General features: G+C 39.6%; 2 protein-coding genes across 5 annotated transcripts in view; one reads left to right on the top strand and one right to left on the bottom strand.

Moving 5' to 3' along the window:
- Positions 1-1,208, top strand: part of chadlb (chondroadherin-like b) — an 11,338-nt gene extending 10,130 nt beyond the window's left edge. For all 3 annotated transcript variants that reach the window (XM_079801583.1, XM_079801585.1, XM_079801584.1), the window contains one exon: positions 410-1,208. In XM_079801583.1, the coding sequence (XP_079657709.1) occupies positions 410-674 (265 nt within the window). In that variant the 3' untranslated portion in view covers positions 675-1,208. The remainder of the gene's footprint in view (positions 1-409) is intronic.
- l3mbtl2 (L3MBTL histone methyl-lysine binding protein 2) lies at positions 736-16,167 on the bottom strand. 2 transcript variants are annotated; one of them, XM_079801581.1, is made up of 18 exons: positions 16,106-16,167; positions 15,449-15,883; positions 10,997-11,147; positions 10,776-10,909; positions 10,583-10,697; positions 10,401-10,480; positions 10,131-10,248; positions 5,022-5,156; positions 4,867-4,955; positions 4,518-4,767; positions 2,968-3,044; positions 2,750-2,854; positions 2,509-2,656; positions 2,306-2,388; positions 1,962-2,196; positions 1,823-1,888; positions 1,508-1,663; positions 736-1,425 (listed from the first exon to the last, which is right to left on the bottom strand). In XM_079801581.1, exons 2-18 carry the CDS (start codon positions 15,815-15,817, stop codon positions 1,304-1,306), a joined length of 2,433 nt encoding a protein of 810 aa, XP_079657707.1. In that variant the 5' UTR covers positions 15,818-15,883; positions 16,106-16,167; the 3' UTR covers positions 736-1,303. The 2 variants fall into 2 exon arrangements, with proteins under 2 accessions (XP_079657707.1, XP_079657708.1); XM_079801582.1 differs by having other exon boundaries at positions 16,115-16,167.

Genomic DNA, 16,167 nt, shown 5'->3' with positions numbered 1-16,167 from the left:
TTTTCACAAGCTCTGCAATTCGGCGCCCCAGTCATGTCATTTTATATGCCATTATATACAATATATTGCAGCTTTACAGTATTAATCATGAAAAAATGTAAGTGTTGCTTTCAATTAAAACTTAAATGTCTGCTATAAAGCAGCTCTCCACTATGTTCATGTGACCTCAACAGACTGAAGGTGGAGCCCCAGAGTACACCTACCTGTAATGCAATTGCCATGAACCAATGGTAGTTTAAAGGTTTTACCAGCCAGAGTGGTTTGCTTTGGCATGTTGTTTCTAACTCTTAAAACAAACTCCAAACAAATTTTGTTTTAGCCTGATTTAGTTTGAGATGTTGTCACATCAGTTCATTCTTTTACTTCAATATGATACATATGGCCCTTCTATTGTTCCTTCTGCTTTTAGGTGGATTGATCAGGTGAATCTGAAAGTCAGAGCCACCTGTGGCCACCCTCCAGAACTCAGAGGTCAAAGGGTCAAAGACGTCTATGTTTTTAAGAGTTGCCCAGGGGAAAAGCCTCCATCTACTCAGCACCCCAAACCAACTAAGGCCACAAAGACTGAATCTGCTCTAATCAGTCCTCCAAAAGTCATTAAGATGGTTAAAGCTAAAGGCAAACCACACAAAAGTGCAAAACCTAAAACAGTGCAGAAAAGGAAGTCAGTGTGATCCTGCTGTATTTACATTGTGGTTACTGATTTAGATAAATAAAATCGAACCCAATAAAAATGGTTTACATCAGTAAGGGTGCTAGTTTATTTTATGGCTGTTTAGAGTGTAAAATTTACTTGCTTAATGCAGTTTTAGTTTACAAGGGATGTACTATGCTAGTTCACTGGTCAATAAAACACATGAAAATCCTTGTTAAAAAATCTGATCTTCCATGTGTGCGCGCGCGTGTTATAAATTTACTGTTAGTAACATTTATGAAACATCTGCCAGACCTGCGTTTAATGCCTTATGAGCAGGGATAGAAAATAATACATTTTAATTTTAATTCAGTATCTACCATATTATACAATGATTCTATATTGTAAGCTTAATTTCTGTTGCGTAAAATGAATTAATGAAAATGAAAGTCAGAAAATGCCTCAACAAAACTCAAGTCAATTTAATACAAGATTGTAAGATTTCAGTCATGTGAAAAAAAAACTGTATAAAAATTGTGCACTGTATAAAAATAAACTATTATCTCCCAGCTATACCTGTTGTTTTACACTAACAGTTAACTACCGGTGTTAATGTTATTTAAAAAATAAAATAAAGTAGTGATAAGTTTTATCAGTACAGGCGGTGGGTTAAACAGAGACGTCTTCCTGTTTGAAGATTGTTAAGGCCTCTGGGTTGGCGCTTTCTTTGCTTTGTACACTGGACAATATGGGGGTTTCCATTTCCTCCACCTTCACTTGTACTGCAATAACTGTGTTAGAGAGACAGGGAAGCCATGTCAGAACTATATAAAATGTATATATATAATGATATTTCAAAGAAATGCTACATACTTTCGTCCTCAGGTTCAGTCTTTATTTTTAAGATGGGGGCTGTGACAGAGGTGTTTGGTGCCTCTTGTGGTTGATTCGTCTCTGGATTCTCATTATGCTTAATGGGCTGGGTTTTAGATGTGCATTTACTCGTGTTTTTCTTTACAAATCTCCGTCCTTAAGTGAAAAATACAGAATAGTAGGAGAATAAAGGTAAGAGAATGACAACACAATACAAATCTATCAAATCAAGGGGAATGTGCTTTAATTGCTTGTTCAAAATTGAATATTTATTATTAAAAGAAGAAACCAATAATAAATTGAAATAAAACATACTCCTTTTTCCCATAAAAGGTTTTGCCTTTTTGCTTGTGTTTGAGCGTTCCTGGCCCTGGGGTGGTTCTACACAGAGAGCATAACATGAGAACCAAATTTTGGAGTAAATGTATGAATACTATGAAAATGGACAATCTACCTGGGCCAATGGGTGGCTGCAGCTGGTAGCCAGTGATTTCACACCAGCCCACGGGATAAATTTCAGGGGACTGACAGTCTACCCACTGATCAAACTCAGGTTCCCAGCCATCAAAGTGGAGGAGGAGAAGCCGGCCGACACAGCGCCTAACAGTGGCCACACACACCAGCCGGGGCTCCATGAGGTCCACTGCCTCTAGCTTCATACCGGGGATAAAGCCGTGGCCTACATCATCCTGAGAAAGATGTATGAGGGAAGGACCACGAGACTAGCTTAAAACACATTAAACCCACAGATGCAGTAACACATTGTATGTGGCTCAATTGTCAAAATAAAAAGCTTACCGTGTTGAAAAGTCTTCGTGGAGCAGCTAAAGTTCCTGTTTCTTCTAAATATTTTCTCCATGTGAAAGTGGCATGATCATAACCTGATGAGAAAGGAGACAATATCAACCAACACCTTATGAAATTGCAAATAAAGGCTCTTTAGCTTAAATATTGATTTTTGTTGCAAGACGACAACTGGAATAATCTGTTGAGCACATTACCAGGAGGTAGAGTAAGAGGTATGTCGTTAGTCTCGCAATATCCAACAGGTAAAATGGCATGTGAGCTGGCATGGTAGCAAAACCAGTCAGAACCATCACCGATCTCGACGCCGTCAATGCCTACCATGATGTATCCATCCAACAACACCTGAGCGATAAGATAAGCCTGGTCAGTGCAATTACGTTCAACAAGGTAATGCACAATATTCATTTAAAGTCATAAATAGTGGCTGTATTGTACCTTACGGACTGATGCAACGCAGATGTTCCCAAGGTTCAGAGGATCAACTGCTTCAAGTTTCATGCCTTCCTCAAAAAACGTATTTCCCATGTAAACAGTCCTCAACTGTTTGCATATAATAAGAAATTATACATATTAAATTATTACATTACATACGATTTTTAAACTAACAACATAAAAAGTAAAACACAGTCATGTTAATATTTATTTGCACTAACCTTCTTAAACTGATCTAGCATACTGTTTTGAAGGACTTTGCGAAATGTTGGATGGCTACCCATGTCGACATTCGCATCTGTGTCAGAAAAACATGTATGATATTCATTACAAATAACCTAATGACAAAAACGCAGAGTGAAGAAAATTATGAGGGGAAAAAGGTCATTCATTCCTCTTAAATTATTATTTTTTTCCCTCGCACAGTTATTTATTTTTGTTCCACATTTTTTTCCTTAAAATAAAATCTGAAGAATCCCCCCCCCATATTTTTTTATTTTTTAAAATCAAGCCCTGCATGTAACATGGATGAAAAAAATATTGTGACCACGAATCAAGAATTTTATTCCTAGGACTTAATTTGTGGCCCCTTTCTTCACTTCACTGTTCCCACTACTGCCAACCATTTAACTAAAACAAGGGAACTAAATTATGTCATGGCAACAAATTATTTTCTTTTAACCATATCTTTATCGGAAAATATGAAAATCCATTACTTACTTACACTATTTTGCCAAAAGTAATGGGACACCCCTCCAAATCACTGAATTTAGGTGTTCCAATCACTTCTATGGCCAAAGGTGTATAAAATCAAGCACCTAGGCATGAAGACGCTTCTACAAACATTTGTGAAAGAATGGGTCGCTCTCAGGAGCTCAGTGAATTCAAGCGTGGTACCGTGATAGGTTGCAAGAAGTCCATTCGTGAAATTTCCTCACAACTAAATGTTCCATGGTCAACTGTTAGTGGTATTATAACAAAGTGAAAGCAATTGGGAACAACAGCAACTCAGCCACGAAGTGGTAGGCCACGTAAAAAAATCACAGAGCGGGGTAGGTGCATGCTGAGGCAGTGCAATTATTTGCCAACTTTCTGCAATACATACCGCAGACCTCAAAACTTTGTGTGGCCTTCAGATAAGCTCAAGAACAGTGTGTAGAGAGCTTCATGGAATGGGTTTCCATGGCCGAGCAGCTGCATCCAAGCCTTACATCATCAAGTGCAATGCAAAGCGTTGGATGCAGTGGTGTAAAGCACGCCACCACTGGACTGTAGAACAGTGGAAATGTGTTCTCTGAAGTGACCAATTACGCTTCTCTGTCTGGAAATCTGATGGACGAGTCTGGGTTTGGGGGGTTGCCAGGAGAACGGTACTTGTCTGACTGCATTGTGTCAAGTGTAAAGTTTGGTGGAGAGGGGATTATGGTGTGAGGTTGTTTTTCAGGGGTTGGGGATGTCATTAAAGTTCATGTGCATGTAAAGGCAGGCGTCCCAAAACTTTTGGCAATATAGTGTATGTACTTACATATTGACTTGATTCTCATCCTCCCCTCGCAGCCTTTCCTCAGCATCCACAAATTGAATTACAAACACTAATGGAACAAATCCCTGGCCACAATATCCTTTTTTTCCCAGGTCCTGTGCGAAGCTCCATATTTTTAATCTCATGTAAAAGTTTCAGACATTTACATGAGATGTCTGTATCGACATTTTGTCTATTTGTGTGTTTCTAGGCTTGACCCAATCCATAGATGCAACAGTTTCTTCTCACCTGTTTCTTTGATTGAGTGGCCCACTCTTTCAGACCAGCCTACATGGTGTACTAGAGGACTCTGCATGTGACACCAGAAATCTGAAAGCACCTCTCCTGAGGGTCCCAGTCCCCCATCTTCATACAGAAGTCTGAGTCGCCCTCCTATGACAGTATCCACCACTGCCAAACGGGTACGGCTCACCTGCGAGCGATCGACCACCTCCACACGAACCCCCTGTCTGAACGGACACCTCAAACTGTCCGCCATCTAAAACACATACAGACGGGAAACACAGGAAGACAGTTAAGTAGAAATTAAAGAAAATCAGATGGCATCATGGGATTACTAATTTGCCATTGCCGTCACCTTAACATGAAAGTCAACAGGAAGGGTGTGTGTCCCAACTAATCTCTCCATCAGGTAGGATTTCCAGTCTTTAATATGCTGGTGGACCTCTGTAGAAAAAAAGATTTAGCATTTTTATGCATTTATACCTAAAGACCTACGGTGTAAACATTTACCTTGAGGAGGGACCAGGAGCTTGCTATTCACTGCACACCAGCCAATTGGATGAACATCAGCCGTGCCTAAGTTACACCACAGGTCATGGCTGTCATCATCCTCAAAACCATCATAGCGCAGAAGAGCCTTATAGCCTGATAGAAACACATCACATAACACAATATGACAAAGAATTAATATATTTATCACACAATATCACATAATAGTCCCCATAATTAAATGTAAGTTTCCTCTGTCACCTGTTTATGAATCACACTACACTTTTTTTTTATTTGATTAAAAAGCGGTATTGTATTGTTTAAATGAAATCATGAGGATAGTTTCTTTATTGTCTTTGTATATTAATTTGTGGTTACCAGTCTGTTTAACTCATTACATTCTATTCAGACTGCAATTCAAAAATAACTATAAAGTATACACTTCTGTTCAAAAGTTTGAGATCAGTAAGATTTTTTTTAAACAAAATTAATACTTTTATTCTGCAAGGTCACATTAAACTGTTCTAAAGTTACAGTAAAGACATTTATAAACTTATAGGGGTGGCGGTTTCACAGACAGGGTTTAAATTAGGACAGGATAGTTAATCGAGAATAGTTAACCATGGATTCAAAAATTGCTTTCTGAAACACAGATTAAGTACAGATTAATATGGAGCCCTGAACTAAAATAAACAATATTAATTTAAAACCAACTGTGCTAATCTAAATTAGCATGACTGAGGTTGCCTATAAAACATGGAATGAACCAAGGAAAGCTTAAAATTGTATGGAACCGAGAAGCAAATCCAAGGAAAACAATGGCAGCAGATTTTCTTTTTACAGAACGACAGAAAACTAATTTAAAGAAAATAGCAAAGAAAGAAAATTAAAAGAAATGCCTGGAAATCTATTTGTAATTCATTCAATGCAAATTAACACACATCTACAAGAACAATACAACAACTTCAGGTAATATTGAATCATCGGCTTTATTACCTTTTTTTAACCTGTGGGTGGACATTACAGTAGTTATTCAATACAGGTGTATATAAAAATAAACCTAAAAAAGAAAATACTGCTGACACCAGAAGAGAGAGGTTTAAAACTGGCGGATGATCTGCATAAAAAGATACTGACCAGTTGGATGAATTAATGAAAGGAATAATTGAGAGCCAGCAACATTTGGAGAACGTAGCAGATGATGAACATGATTTCCTGGAGGAAGGCTGGACAGGAGGAAGATGTGTACATTTTTCTTTCATTTTTTGTTTAAATATCTTATTTTTCATTTAGTACTTCAGAAGCTACAGAAAATACTTACAGGTTTCCCAGAAGACAAAATAAGTACAATTTACCCTGATCTATATAAATGTAAGACTTTTACACCCCCTGGCTTTATATGCTTTGTGTTTCCTTCTGGAGCATCAGTAAATGTTTGAACATTTTTAATAGTTGCGTATGTATGAGTCCCTTCAGTTGTCCTCTGTGTAAAAAGATGGATCTCAAAACCATACAGTCACTGCTGGAAGGGATTCAAATATGCAAAAGATGCTGTAAAACTGAAGAATTTTTAGGACCTGGAGGATTTTTCTTAAGAACAATTGGCAGTTTAACTGTTCAGGACAAATAAAGGACTCATGAACAACCATCACACAACAAAAAAGCAGCTGCGAATCATCCAGGTAACGACAAACAGTATTAAGAATCAAGGGTATGTAAACTTTTGAACAAGTCGTTTTTATAAATGCAACTTTTGTCTTATGGACTACATGTAAACTTATTTGATGTAAAATATCTTCAAGACAGTACAAAAAAAAAAAAGAGAAAGCATTTTGTATGATCCCTCTTATTTTGTTAAAAATATTAACATTTTGCAGATACTGCAAGGTGTTTGTAAACGTTTGTCCACGACTGTATATATAGGGGGAATTCAGGTTGATTGGGACATTTCTTGCCATTGAGATGACTGGGAAAAAACCTGAATTCATCCCTAAATATACATATACACCAATCAAGCATAACATTATGACCTAATATTGTGTTGGTCCCCCATTTGCTGCAAAAACAGCCCTGACCCGTCAAGGCATGGACTCCACTAGACCCCCTGAAGGTGTGCTGGGATATCTGTCACCAAAATATTAGCAGCAGATCCTTTTATTCCTGTAAGTTGCAAGGTGGGCCTTCATGGATTGGACTTGTTTGATCAGCACATCCCAGTGATGCTCGATTGGGGAATTTGGAGGCCAAGTCAACACCCCGAACTTGTTGTGCTCCGCAAACCATTCCTGAACCATTTTTGCTTTTTGGCAGGGTGCATTATCCAGCTGAAAGAGGCCACAGCCACCAGGGAATACCGTTTCCATGAAAGGGTGTAAATGGTCTGCTACAATGCTGAGGTAGGTGGTACGTGTCAAAGTAACATCCACATGGATGGCAGGACCCAAGGTTTCCCAGCAGGACATTGCCCAAAGCATCACACTGCCTCCGCCGGATTGCCTTCTTCCCATAGTGTATCCTGGTGCCATGTGTTCCCCGGGTAAGCGACGCACACGCACCCAGCCATACACGTGATGTAAAAGAAAAAGAGATTCATCAGACCAGGTCACCTTCTTCCATTGCTTCCTGGTCCAGTTCTGATGCTCACATGCTCACTATTAGCGCTTTCAGCGGTGGACAGGGGTCAGCATGGGCACCCTGACTGGTGTGCGGCTATGCAGCCCCATTCGCAACAAACTGCGATGCACTGTGTATTCTGACACCTTTCTATTAGAACCAGCATTAACTTCTTGAGCAATTTGAGCTACAGTAACTCGTCTGTTTGATCGGACCACACGGGCCAGCCTTCGCTCCCCACGTGCATCAATGAGCCTTGGCCACCCATGACCCTGTCGCCGGTTCACCGCTGTTCCTTCCTTGGACCACTTTTGATAGATACTGACCACTGCAGACCGGGAACACCCCACAAGAGCTGCGGTTTTGGAGATGCTCTGACCCAGTCGTCTAGCCATCACAATTTGGCCCTTGTCAAACTCGCTCAAATCCTTATGCTTGCCCATTTTTCCTGCTTCTAACACATCAACTTTGAGGACAAAATGTTCACTTGCTGCCTAATATATCCCACCCACTAACAGGTGTTAGGTCATCACAAAATCCCCAAAATGTGTATCATTGTTTCCATAAAAATGCTTTTTTAACATTGAGAATAACAATAAATGTTTCTTGAGCAACAAATCAACGTATCAAAGATTTCTGAAGGATCATGTGACACTGTAGACTAGTGTAATGGCTGCTGGAAATATAAAATAAATATTTATTTTAAATTCTAATCATATTTTTACTGTATTTTTTTATGAAATAAAAGCTTGGTGAACAATCAATCTATCAAAAAAATTTAACCCCAAACTTTTGAACGGTAGTGTAATTTATAAAATATAATATACAGTGGGGAGAACAAGTATTTGATACACTGCTGATTTTGCAGGTTTACCCACTTACAAAGCATGTAGAAGTCTGTCATTTTTATCATAGGTACTCTTCAACTGTGAGAGATGGAATATAAAACGAAAATCCAGAAAATCACATTGTGTGATTTTAAGTAATTAATTTGCATTTTACTGCATAACATATGTATTATATATATCAGAAAAGCAGAACTTAATATTTTGCACAGAAACCTTTGTTTGCAATTAGTGAGATCATACGTTTCCTGTAGTTCTTGACCAGGTTTTCACACACTGCAGCAGGGGTTTTGGCCCACTCCTCCATACAGACCTTCTCCAGATCCTTCAGGTTTCGGGGCTATCGCTGGGAAATACGGACTTTCAGCTCCCTCCTAATATTTTCAATTGGGTTCAGGTCTGGAGACTGGCTAGGCCACTCCAGGACCTTGAGATGCTTCTTATGGAGCCACTCCTTAGTTGCCCTGGCTGTGTGTTTCGGGTCATTGTCATACTGGAAGACCCAGCCACGACCCATCTTCAGTGCTCTTACTGAGGGAAGGAGGTTGTTGGCCAAGATCTCGCGATACATGGCCCCATCCATCCTCCCCTCAAAACGGTGCAGTCGTCCTGTCCCCTTTGCAGAAAAGCATCCCCAAAGAATGATGTTTCCACCTCCATGCTTCACGGTTGGGATGGTGTTCTTGGGGTTGTACTCATCCTTCTGCTTCCTCCAAACACGGCGAGTGGAGTTTAGACCAAATAGCTCTATTTTTGTCTCATCAGACCACATGACCATCTCCTACTGGATCATCCAGATGGTCATTGGCAAACTTCAGACAGGCCTAGACATGCGCTGGCTTGAGCAGGGGGACATTGCGTGCGCTGCAGGATTTGAATCCATGACGGCGTAGTGTGTTACTAATGGTTTTCTTTGAGACTGTGGTCCCAGCTCTTTTCAGGTCAATGACCAGGTCCTGCTATGTAGTTCTGGGCTGAGCCCTCACTTTCCTCATGATCATTGATGCCCCACGAGGTGAGATCTTGGATGGTGCCCCAGACCGAGGGAGATTGACCGTCATCTTGAACTTCTTCCATTTTCTAATAATTGCGCCCAACAGTTGTTACCTTCTCACTAACTGCTTGCCTATTGTCCTGTAGCCCATCCGCGCCCTGTGCAGGTCTACAATTTTATCCCTGATGTCCTTACACAGCTCTCTGGTCTTGGCCATTGCGGAGAGGTTGGAGTCTGTTTGATTGAGTGTGTGGACAGGTGTCTTTTATACAGGTAATGAGTTCAAACAGGTGCAGTTAATACAGGTAATGAGTGGAGAACAGGAGGGCTTCTTAAAGAAAAGCTAACAGATCTGTGAGAGCCGGAATTCTTACTGGTTGGTAGGTGATCAAATACTTATGTCATGCAATAAAATGCAAATTACTTATTTAAAAATCACACAATGTGCTTTTCTGGATTTTCGTTTTAGATTCCATCTCTCACAGTTGAAGTGTACCTATGATAAAAATTACAGACCTCTACATGCTTTGTAAGTAGGAAAACCTGCAAAATCGGCAGTGTATCAAATACTTGTTCTCCCCCCTGTATGAATATTTATATATAAAAAAATATACACAGATAAAACATGTATTTGCTGTAGTGCTACATTCAGCAGTGGTGGAAAAAACACAAGAGTACCTGTGAGCTTTACAACAGTGGCGATCCAGTACACCTTACTAGGCAAGGCTGTATGGGTGTTCAGAACCTCCACTTTTAACCCCACATAGATGTCTTCCCATTGAGCGCAGAGTGGTACCTGTGAATTGGGCAACCATTAAAATACAATAGCTAGAATAACGTGAAGGAAATTTATACATAGAGGTAATATATCATGTTATTACATCCACCACATTTATTTTCACAGGTATATTTCCGCAAGGAGAAGCTCTATGGATAGAAATCACTCACATGTTGGAAGCAGGACACAGGGGCAGCGAGGAGGCCACTTTTCTCAAGGTAACTACCCCAGTCAAATCCAGCCAAAGTAGCTTGGAAGAAAACAGGGTAATTTGAACATTCAAAAACAGCCAAAATTACATTTGTAAAGCTCACCGTAGTGAAAATCGAGAGGGATTTGTGTGTTTTCTTACCATCTTGTCCAAATGCTCTGCTCTCCTGATGCTGCTCATTGGCCTTTGACCGTGGAGCCTCAGTCTGTGATTTCAAGCTCAGTTTTTGTGATGACTTCCTCATGGGCGGCCTTCCCTGAATACAAAGACACACTAAAATTAAATCAGTGTTAAAATAAATAAATGTATATAATTCTATGCCAGACAATCCCACCTGGAGCCGTGCAAGAATTGAGGATTTTTTGGAGTTGGAGGAGTATGAACGTGAGCAGGACACATTGCAGAAGCGCTTGGACCTGGAGAAGAAGGTGTCTATAGTGCCACTGGCTCCACACATTTCACATGTAACTGCAGAGACATGAAATTCAGTGGGGTTTACAAATACTTTTCCATATACTTCTGTAAGTTCATTGATATAAGAGTTCCTGAATTCACCTGTTCCATCATTTTCTGCCAAGGAAGAACGTTTCTCTGGATTATTTGCACCATCATCACTGGAATTCTGCTGATTGTGGTCTGCTCCATCAAATATTTGTTCTTCTCCATCATTCTGATTGTCATTCATAAATGTCTCTTCCTGTTCATCCTTTTGAAAGAGTGAAGTTAATTATTCCTCAGTCAAGTAAGTTTGAGTTATCTTAAGTATATTGAAAACAGTTTTTGCTGCTTAATGTTTTGTTAAAAGTTTTAGGTAAGTAAGATTAAAAAACATTTTAAACTCCTGGGCAAAAAAATGGACTACAGACTTTGGACTACGCCCAAAATGGCTAAACACTAAGCTTTTATTGGTCTTAACCACAAATTACTGTTAAGTAAATTAGCAAGAATTAAGCAAATGCACTCCATTGCTGTCTCTGAATAACATTAAAGACATAATTAAGTTTTTGGCAGAATATGGGAAGTTGTGTGTGAAGTAAAGAATCACAATGAAACAAGTTGCATTGTGATGATCCAGAGCGGTGTCTTTAAAGATCCTGTGAGAAATAGAATAATAAATGCATCCCTACCACAGTGAAGCATGGAGGCAGGTGTGTCTGTCTGTCTTTTAGCTGCTGGTATTGGTGAACTACTTCAATGTTAAAAGTCATTTAAAGCTTTGGAGAATAGGAGAATATTGCAGAATGGCTTGCTTCCCACATATGAAAAGTTGTTATCTAAAGAGCAATGATCAGATGTCATTTTTACAATACTCTTGCCCACACTGCAAAGACATCTAAGAAGTGGCTTGAGTAGTCCATCAGGCTCATGTATTGGCCTGGTCAGAGTCCAGATTTGAACCCTATAAAATATTTGGTCTCACATTAAACTCAAACGAACAGGGAGGCATGTTCAACTACCCATGAACTGTTTGAAGCCATTAACATTGACTGGAATGACTTGTACTGCGTCCCAAATCAGAGGCTGTGTCCTTCGAAAGGCCGCATTTTAAGGCAGATTGAGTCACCTCGCAACCTCCACATTAAACCCCACATAGACGTTTTCCCATTGAGCACAGAGGGGTGCCTGTGAAATGGACAATAATGTATTAACCATTAAAAGGCTGTCCCATTCCGAAGGCTCCTTCAAATGCGGTCTCCAAATGCACCCTTCGTTTCCCATGAAATGAAGGATACAACAGATCCTTTGCAGCCTTGCCTACCCCAGAATTTATCGCGCGCAAATGACGACAGGATTTTTTTGAGAGAAATTGCTGAATTGCACTTTTAAACATAAGTATTGGGTTTCAACTCAGTCAAATATGACAAAGTTTGGAGGTCTGTAACTAAGTTGGCGACTTCTGCGCCTCAACATGCAGTCCTCAGTGAGAAAATATCACGAATGGACTATCTCGGTACCCGACTTGAATTCACTGAGCTCCTGAGAGCGAGCAGTCTGCATGCCTAGGTGCTTGATTTTATACACCTGTAGCCATGGAAGTGATTGGAAGACCCAAGTGTCCCAATATTTTTGGCAATATAGTGTAGTTTATACTCTTTATTATAAACAGAAATGGACCATGGTGAATTTAGACAGTTTGTGAACCCCATTTTGTTTTCAGACAGTTTAATATAACTTTCAAAAAAGTCTAGTACAAACGTTACGGTCACTCATCAACTGCAGCTGTCACAGTTGCTAGGCGAAAAGAACAGTCCTCCGTAGGATAGACCATCCCATTTAACAACTCTCAGTCCGACATTCGCGGCCTTTAAAGTCCCAGTCCTTCAAAGGATGCACCCTTGAATTGGGACGCAGCCATTGACTCTTCTTCCCGTAAAAAGCTGTCTGCAAGTTTATCCACACAGCTTAAACATACTAAATTACTTTATCTACAGTATTTGTGCAATTCTTGATAATTTCCTGACCAGTGATTTGTGATTAAAATTGTAAAATGTTTGCCCAGGAGTGTACATTTCGAAATCTATTAAATATAAAACAGTTATTTAATATTGTAAGAATAGTTCACAATATTGCTGCTTTTACTGTATTTTTGGTCAAATAAATTCAGCCTTGAAGCAGTCAAGTTTACATTATTTAGTAATTTAGATTCACTTTAATAAAAAAAAAAAATAAAAAAACGAAAACAGGATTAAATGTAACCATTTTAAAGAAGGAAGGATGTTTTGTTATAGCTTTTGGAGCAAGGTCACTGCTATCTTGCAATACCACAGCCTGTAACGTCACAGGGTTTTTTTGCTCTGTGGGCCAGTGAAGTAATATAAGCATTTTTTTACTTTTTGAACACACGCTTGTTTTGAAATGGAGGAAGATGAACTTGAAAGGACTGTTGAGCCCATAAGTCCATTTGCTTATGCATGTGAGCCGATATGGCGAGGGGACTGAGTAGTACTACCATTACAGGTGGAAGAAATTGATTATTAGGGGCCAAATTAATTTTCTTCTTCCGTTTCTTCCACTCTGGATGCCTTTGACAGCCCATAGAACTGTATGGTAAAAAAGTTGTGAAATTTGGCACACTCATAGATGACCCATAGCAAATTTGGAGCCTCTAATTCAATCCCTCTAGCGCCACCACCTGTCCTAAGTTTGTGCTAATAACTTTTGAACCGTAACAATTATTTTTTTCCTCTGATTCCATGGCTCATTGGACTCTATGATGTCATTTTTTGTAGTGCCAATTTTCTCGCCAAATTTTTTTTGTTAGATTCGAGGCAACATGCAGAGTCAAATGATATCAAATTTTTCCATATCGGCCATAAAATGCTGGATTTCATGAACGCATTAGCATATCATTACAGGTCATCGCCACGATGCCCTGAATGAGCTGGAGAAGTTTTGAGTCAGCGCACCCTTGTTGTAAAATCATATACTCACATGCTTATAACTTTGGATTTGGTTGACTTATTTTCATGAGAGTCACATCCTTATATTTCTGAATCCTTGCCGAGTCCAACAATACCAAACATGCAAGGTTTCGCCTTATGGTTTGTTCAATGTTGTGATTTAGCTTTTAAACAACTTTCACAAATATCTTCGAAAACGTTAGTCTGATCAAGATGAAACCACTGTAAGAAAATCTGAATCATGGCGGGGAAACAACATACATCAAGCCAAAATTTTGACAGTAAGTGGCAAAAAAATGCAATCAATGTCAGGTGTGTGATATTTTTTATATGCTCATAAATACAGATGTCTATAACTCTTTAGATATAGATAGATATTTTCACCAAATTTGACACGCTTACGTATGGGGGCACTCTGAGGATACACTAAAATTGGTGGGACTGTAATTGAAACATGAAATTGATCTATACAACTCAATGTATTTATGGGGTTTCTACCTTTTTGCCTAAAATTTTCTCCAAATTTCTTTACTAATTTTTGCAGTTGGTCTGCTGCTAGCTTCCTTGTTTGCTTCTGTTGAGCTTGGCCCCGATAATTGCTGCTTGCAGCTATATTTATTCTTAGTGACTATTAAAAGTATCAATGTACAGTTATTTACAATGTAAGATCCATAGATAATCATACACATTACAAGATTAGCAATATCTACCTGACTTAAACTAATGTACACTGTAGCACGTTTTAGATCCGTTTCCCTGATGCTTCTGTGTTACTGTTGTCACAGAATGATGTGCGGTCAGTAGAGCATGCGTTATATCCAGAGAAATTAAAAACAGACGGAGCAACTTTAGGCTTAAGTTTGTTGGTGCGGCGAGTGACTAAATTGCCAGACTCAAAGGCCTTCTCCTCAATGTAATCTTCCTCCAAAAAATGTTCACTACATACTCTGATGTCAGCACCCATTGGAGGGTTCTTCCTTTTCAGTGTCGCTAATCAGTGAAGCAGTATCGCTCTCAGTTTTAGTGGCATTTTATGGTAATTAACCGTTTTGAGCAATTTTGTCTTCTGGTGTGGCTTGTGGTATGTTGCTTTCCAGTTTCCATCTTTAAATTTCCCTCTCAATCCTCTTGTAGTAGATTGGGCCCCCAAACTCGGTCCTGGAGGGCAAGTGTCCTGCAGAGTTTAGCTCCAAACCCAGTTAAACAAACCTGAACCAGCTAATCAGAATCTTACTAGGTTAGCTGGTTCAGGTGTGTTTAATTGGGGTTGGAGCTAAACTCTGCAGGGCAGTGGCCCTCCAGCCTCCAGGACTGAGTTTGGGGACCCCTGCTCTACTATATCTAGTATTTACCTCAGGCAACGAAACAAACCCTGTAATGTCACACGGTATTGCAAGATGGCGGCGCCCTTGCTCCAGAAGCTATAACAAAATTATTTTTTCTTTAAACTGGTTAATTAATTGTGTTTGTTATATATACACACACACACACATTTTTAAGTGGAACTTGACTGGCTGCTTCATTTTCACTTTATTATTCAAAACTTTTGACCTGTAATATTTGTCTCCCAGCTTCAGCTTTACAATGAAAGGTATCAGATACTCACTGATGCAAACTGTTGAGGTTCAGTGGTCGCTCCGGATCTCCTTCTCGTACATAAGGAACAGGAGACACCTGTACCTCCGCATCTACTGCACGGTGGTCGGATAAAAACAGTCGGGACAGCTCCCTCCTTAAGTTTCATCCCTTTGAATCCCATTGTCTTTGCAATGGCATAAGACTTCGGATCAAAGCAGTCCCTGCTAAAGTGCTCAGAGCATAAATGGGAGTACGTCTTGGCGACCCAAGTTTTGCGGGTCTTCTGGACCTGTTTCTCCCATTTGCGGAACTCCACGGGGTCTTTGGGAAATCTGAACATTGAGACATTCTGTCCGCTTAACTTCCCACAGCCATAAGCAACGCATTTGTTAGGCATTTGGATTATAGGTGATTATAAAGAGATATTCGGGGAATGTAGTCTGCAGCTGGCTCCAAATGTTGACTGCGAATTACATTTTAGAAACAATAAAAAAACTTAAACATTTCCAAAAAATAACATTATACCACATTGGTTTACATGCACTCGTTCAACGTTGCAAGCGTATAAACAAAGCTTTGAAGAACATTAGAGAGTTCTCTATGAATGGCAAACTGTGAGAAACACAGACGAAGATTCAAAGCAACGATATAAACGTTGTTATATGTAAAAGTAAACATTTCTTACCTGCTTTACCTCTTAGAAAATCCAGTGTGCAGTGGTTTGCTCATCGTGAACAGCGCAGTAGC

Source organism: Gobio gobio (assembly GCF_949357685.1).
Source record: "Gobio gobio genome assembly, chromosome: 20".
Lineage (NCBI taxonomy): Eukaryota > Metazoa > Chordata > Actinopteri > Cypriniformes > Gobionidae > Gobio > Gobio gobio.
This window is presented reverse-complemented; position numbering and strand designations above follow the sequence as displayed.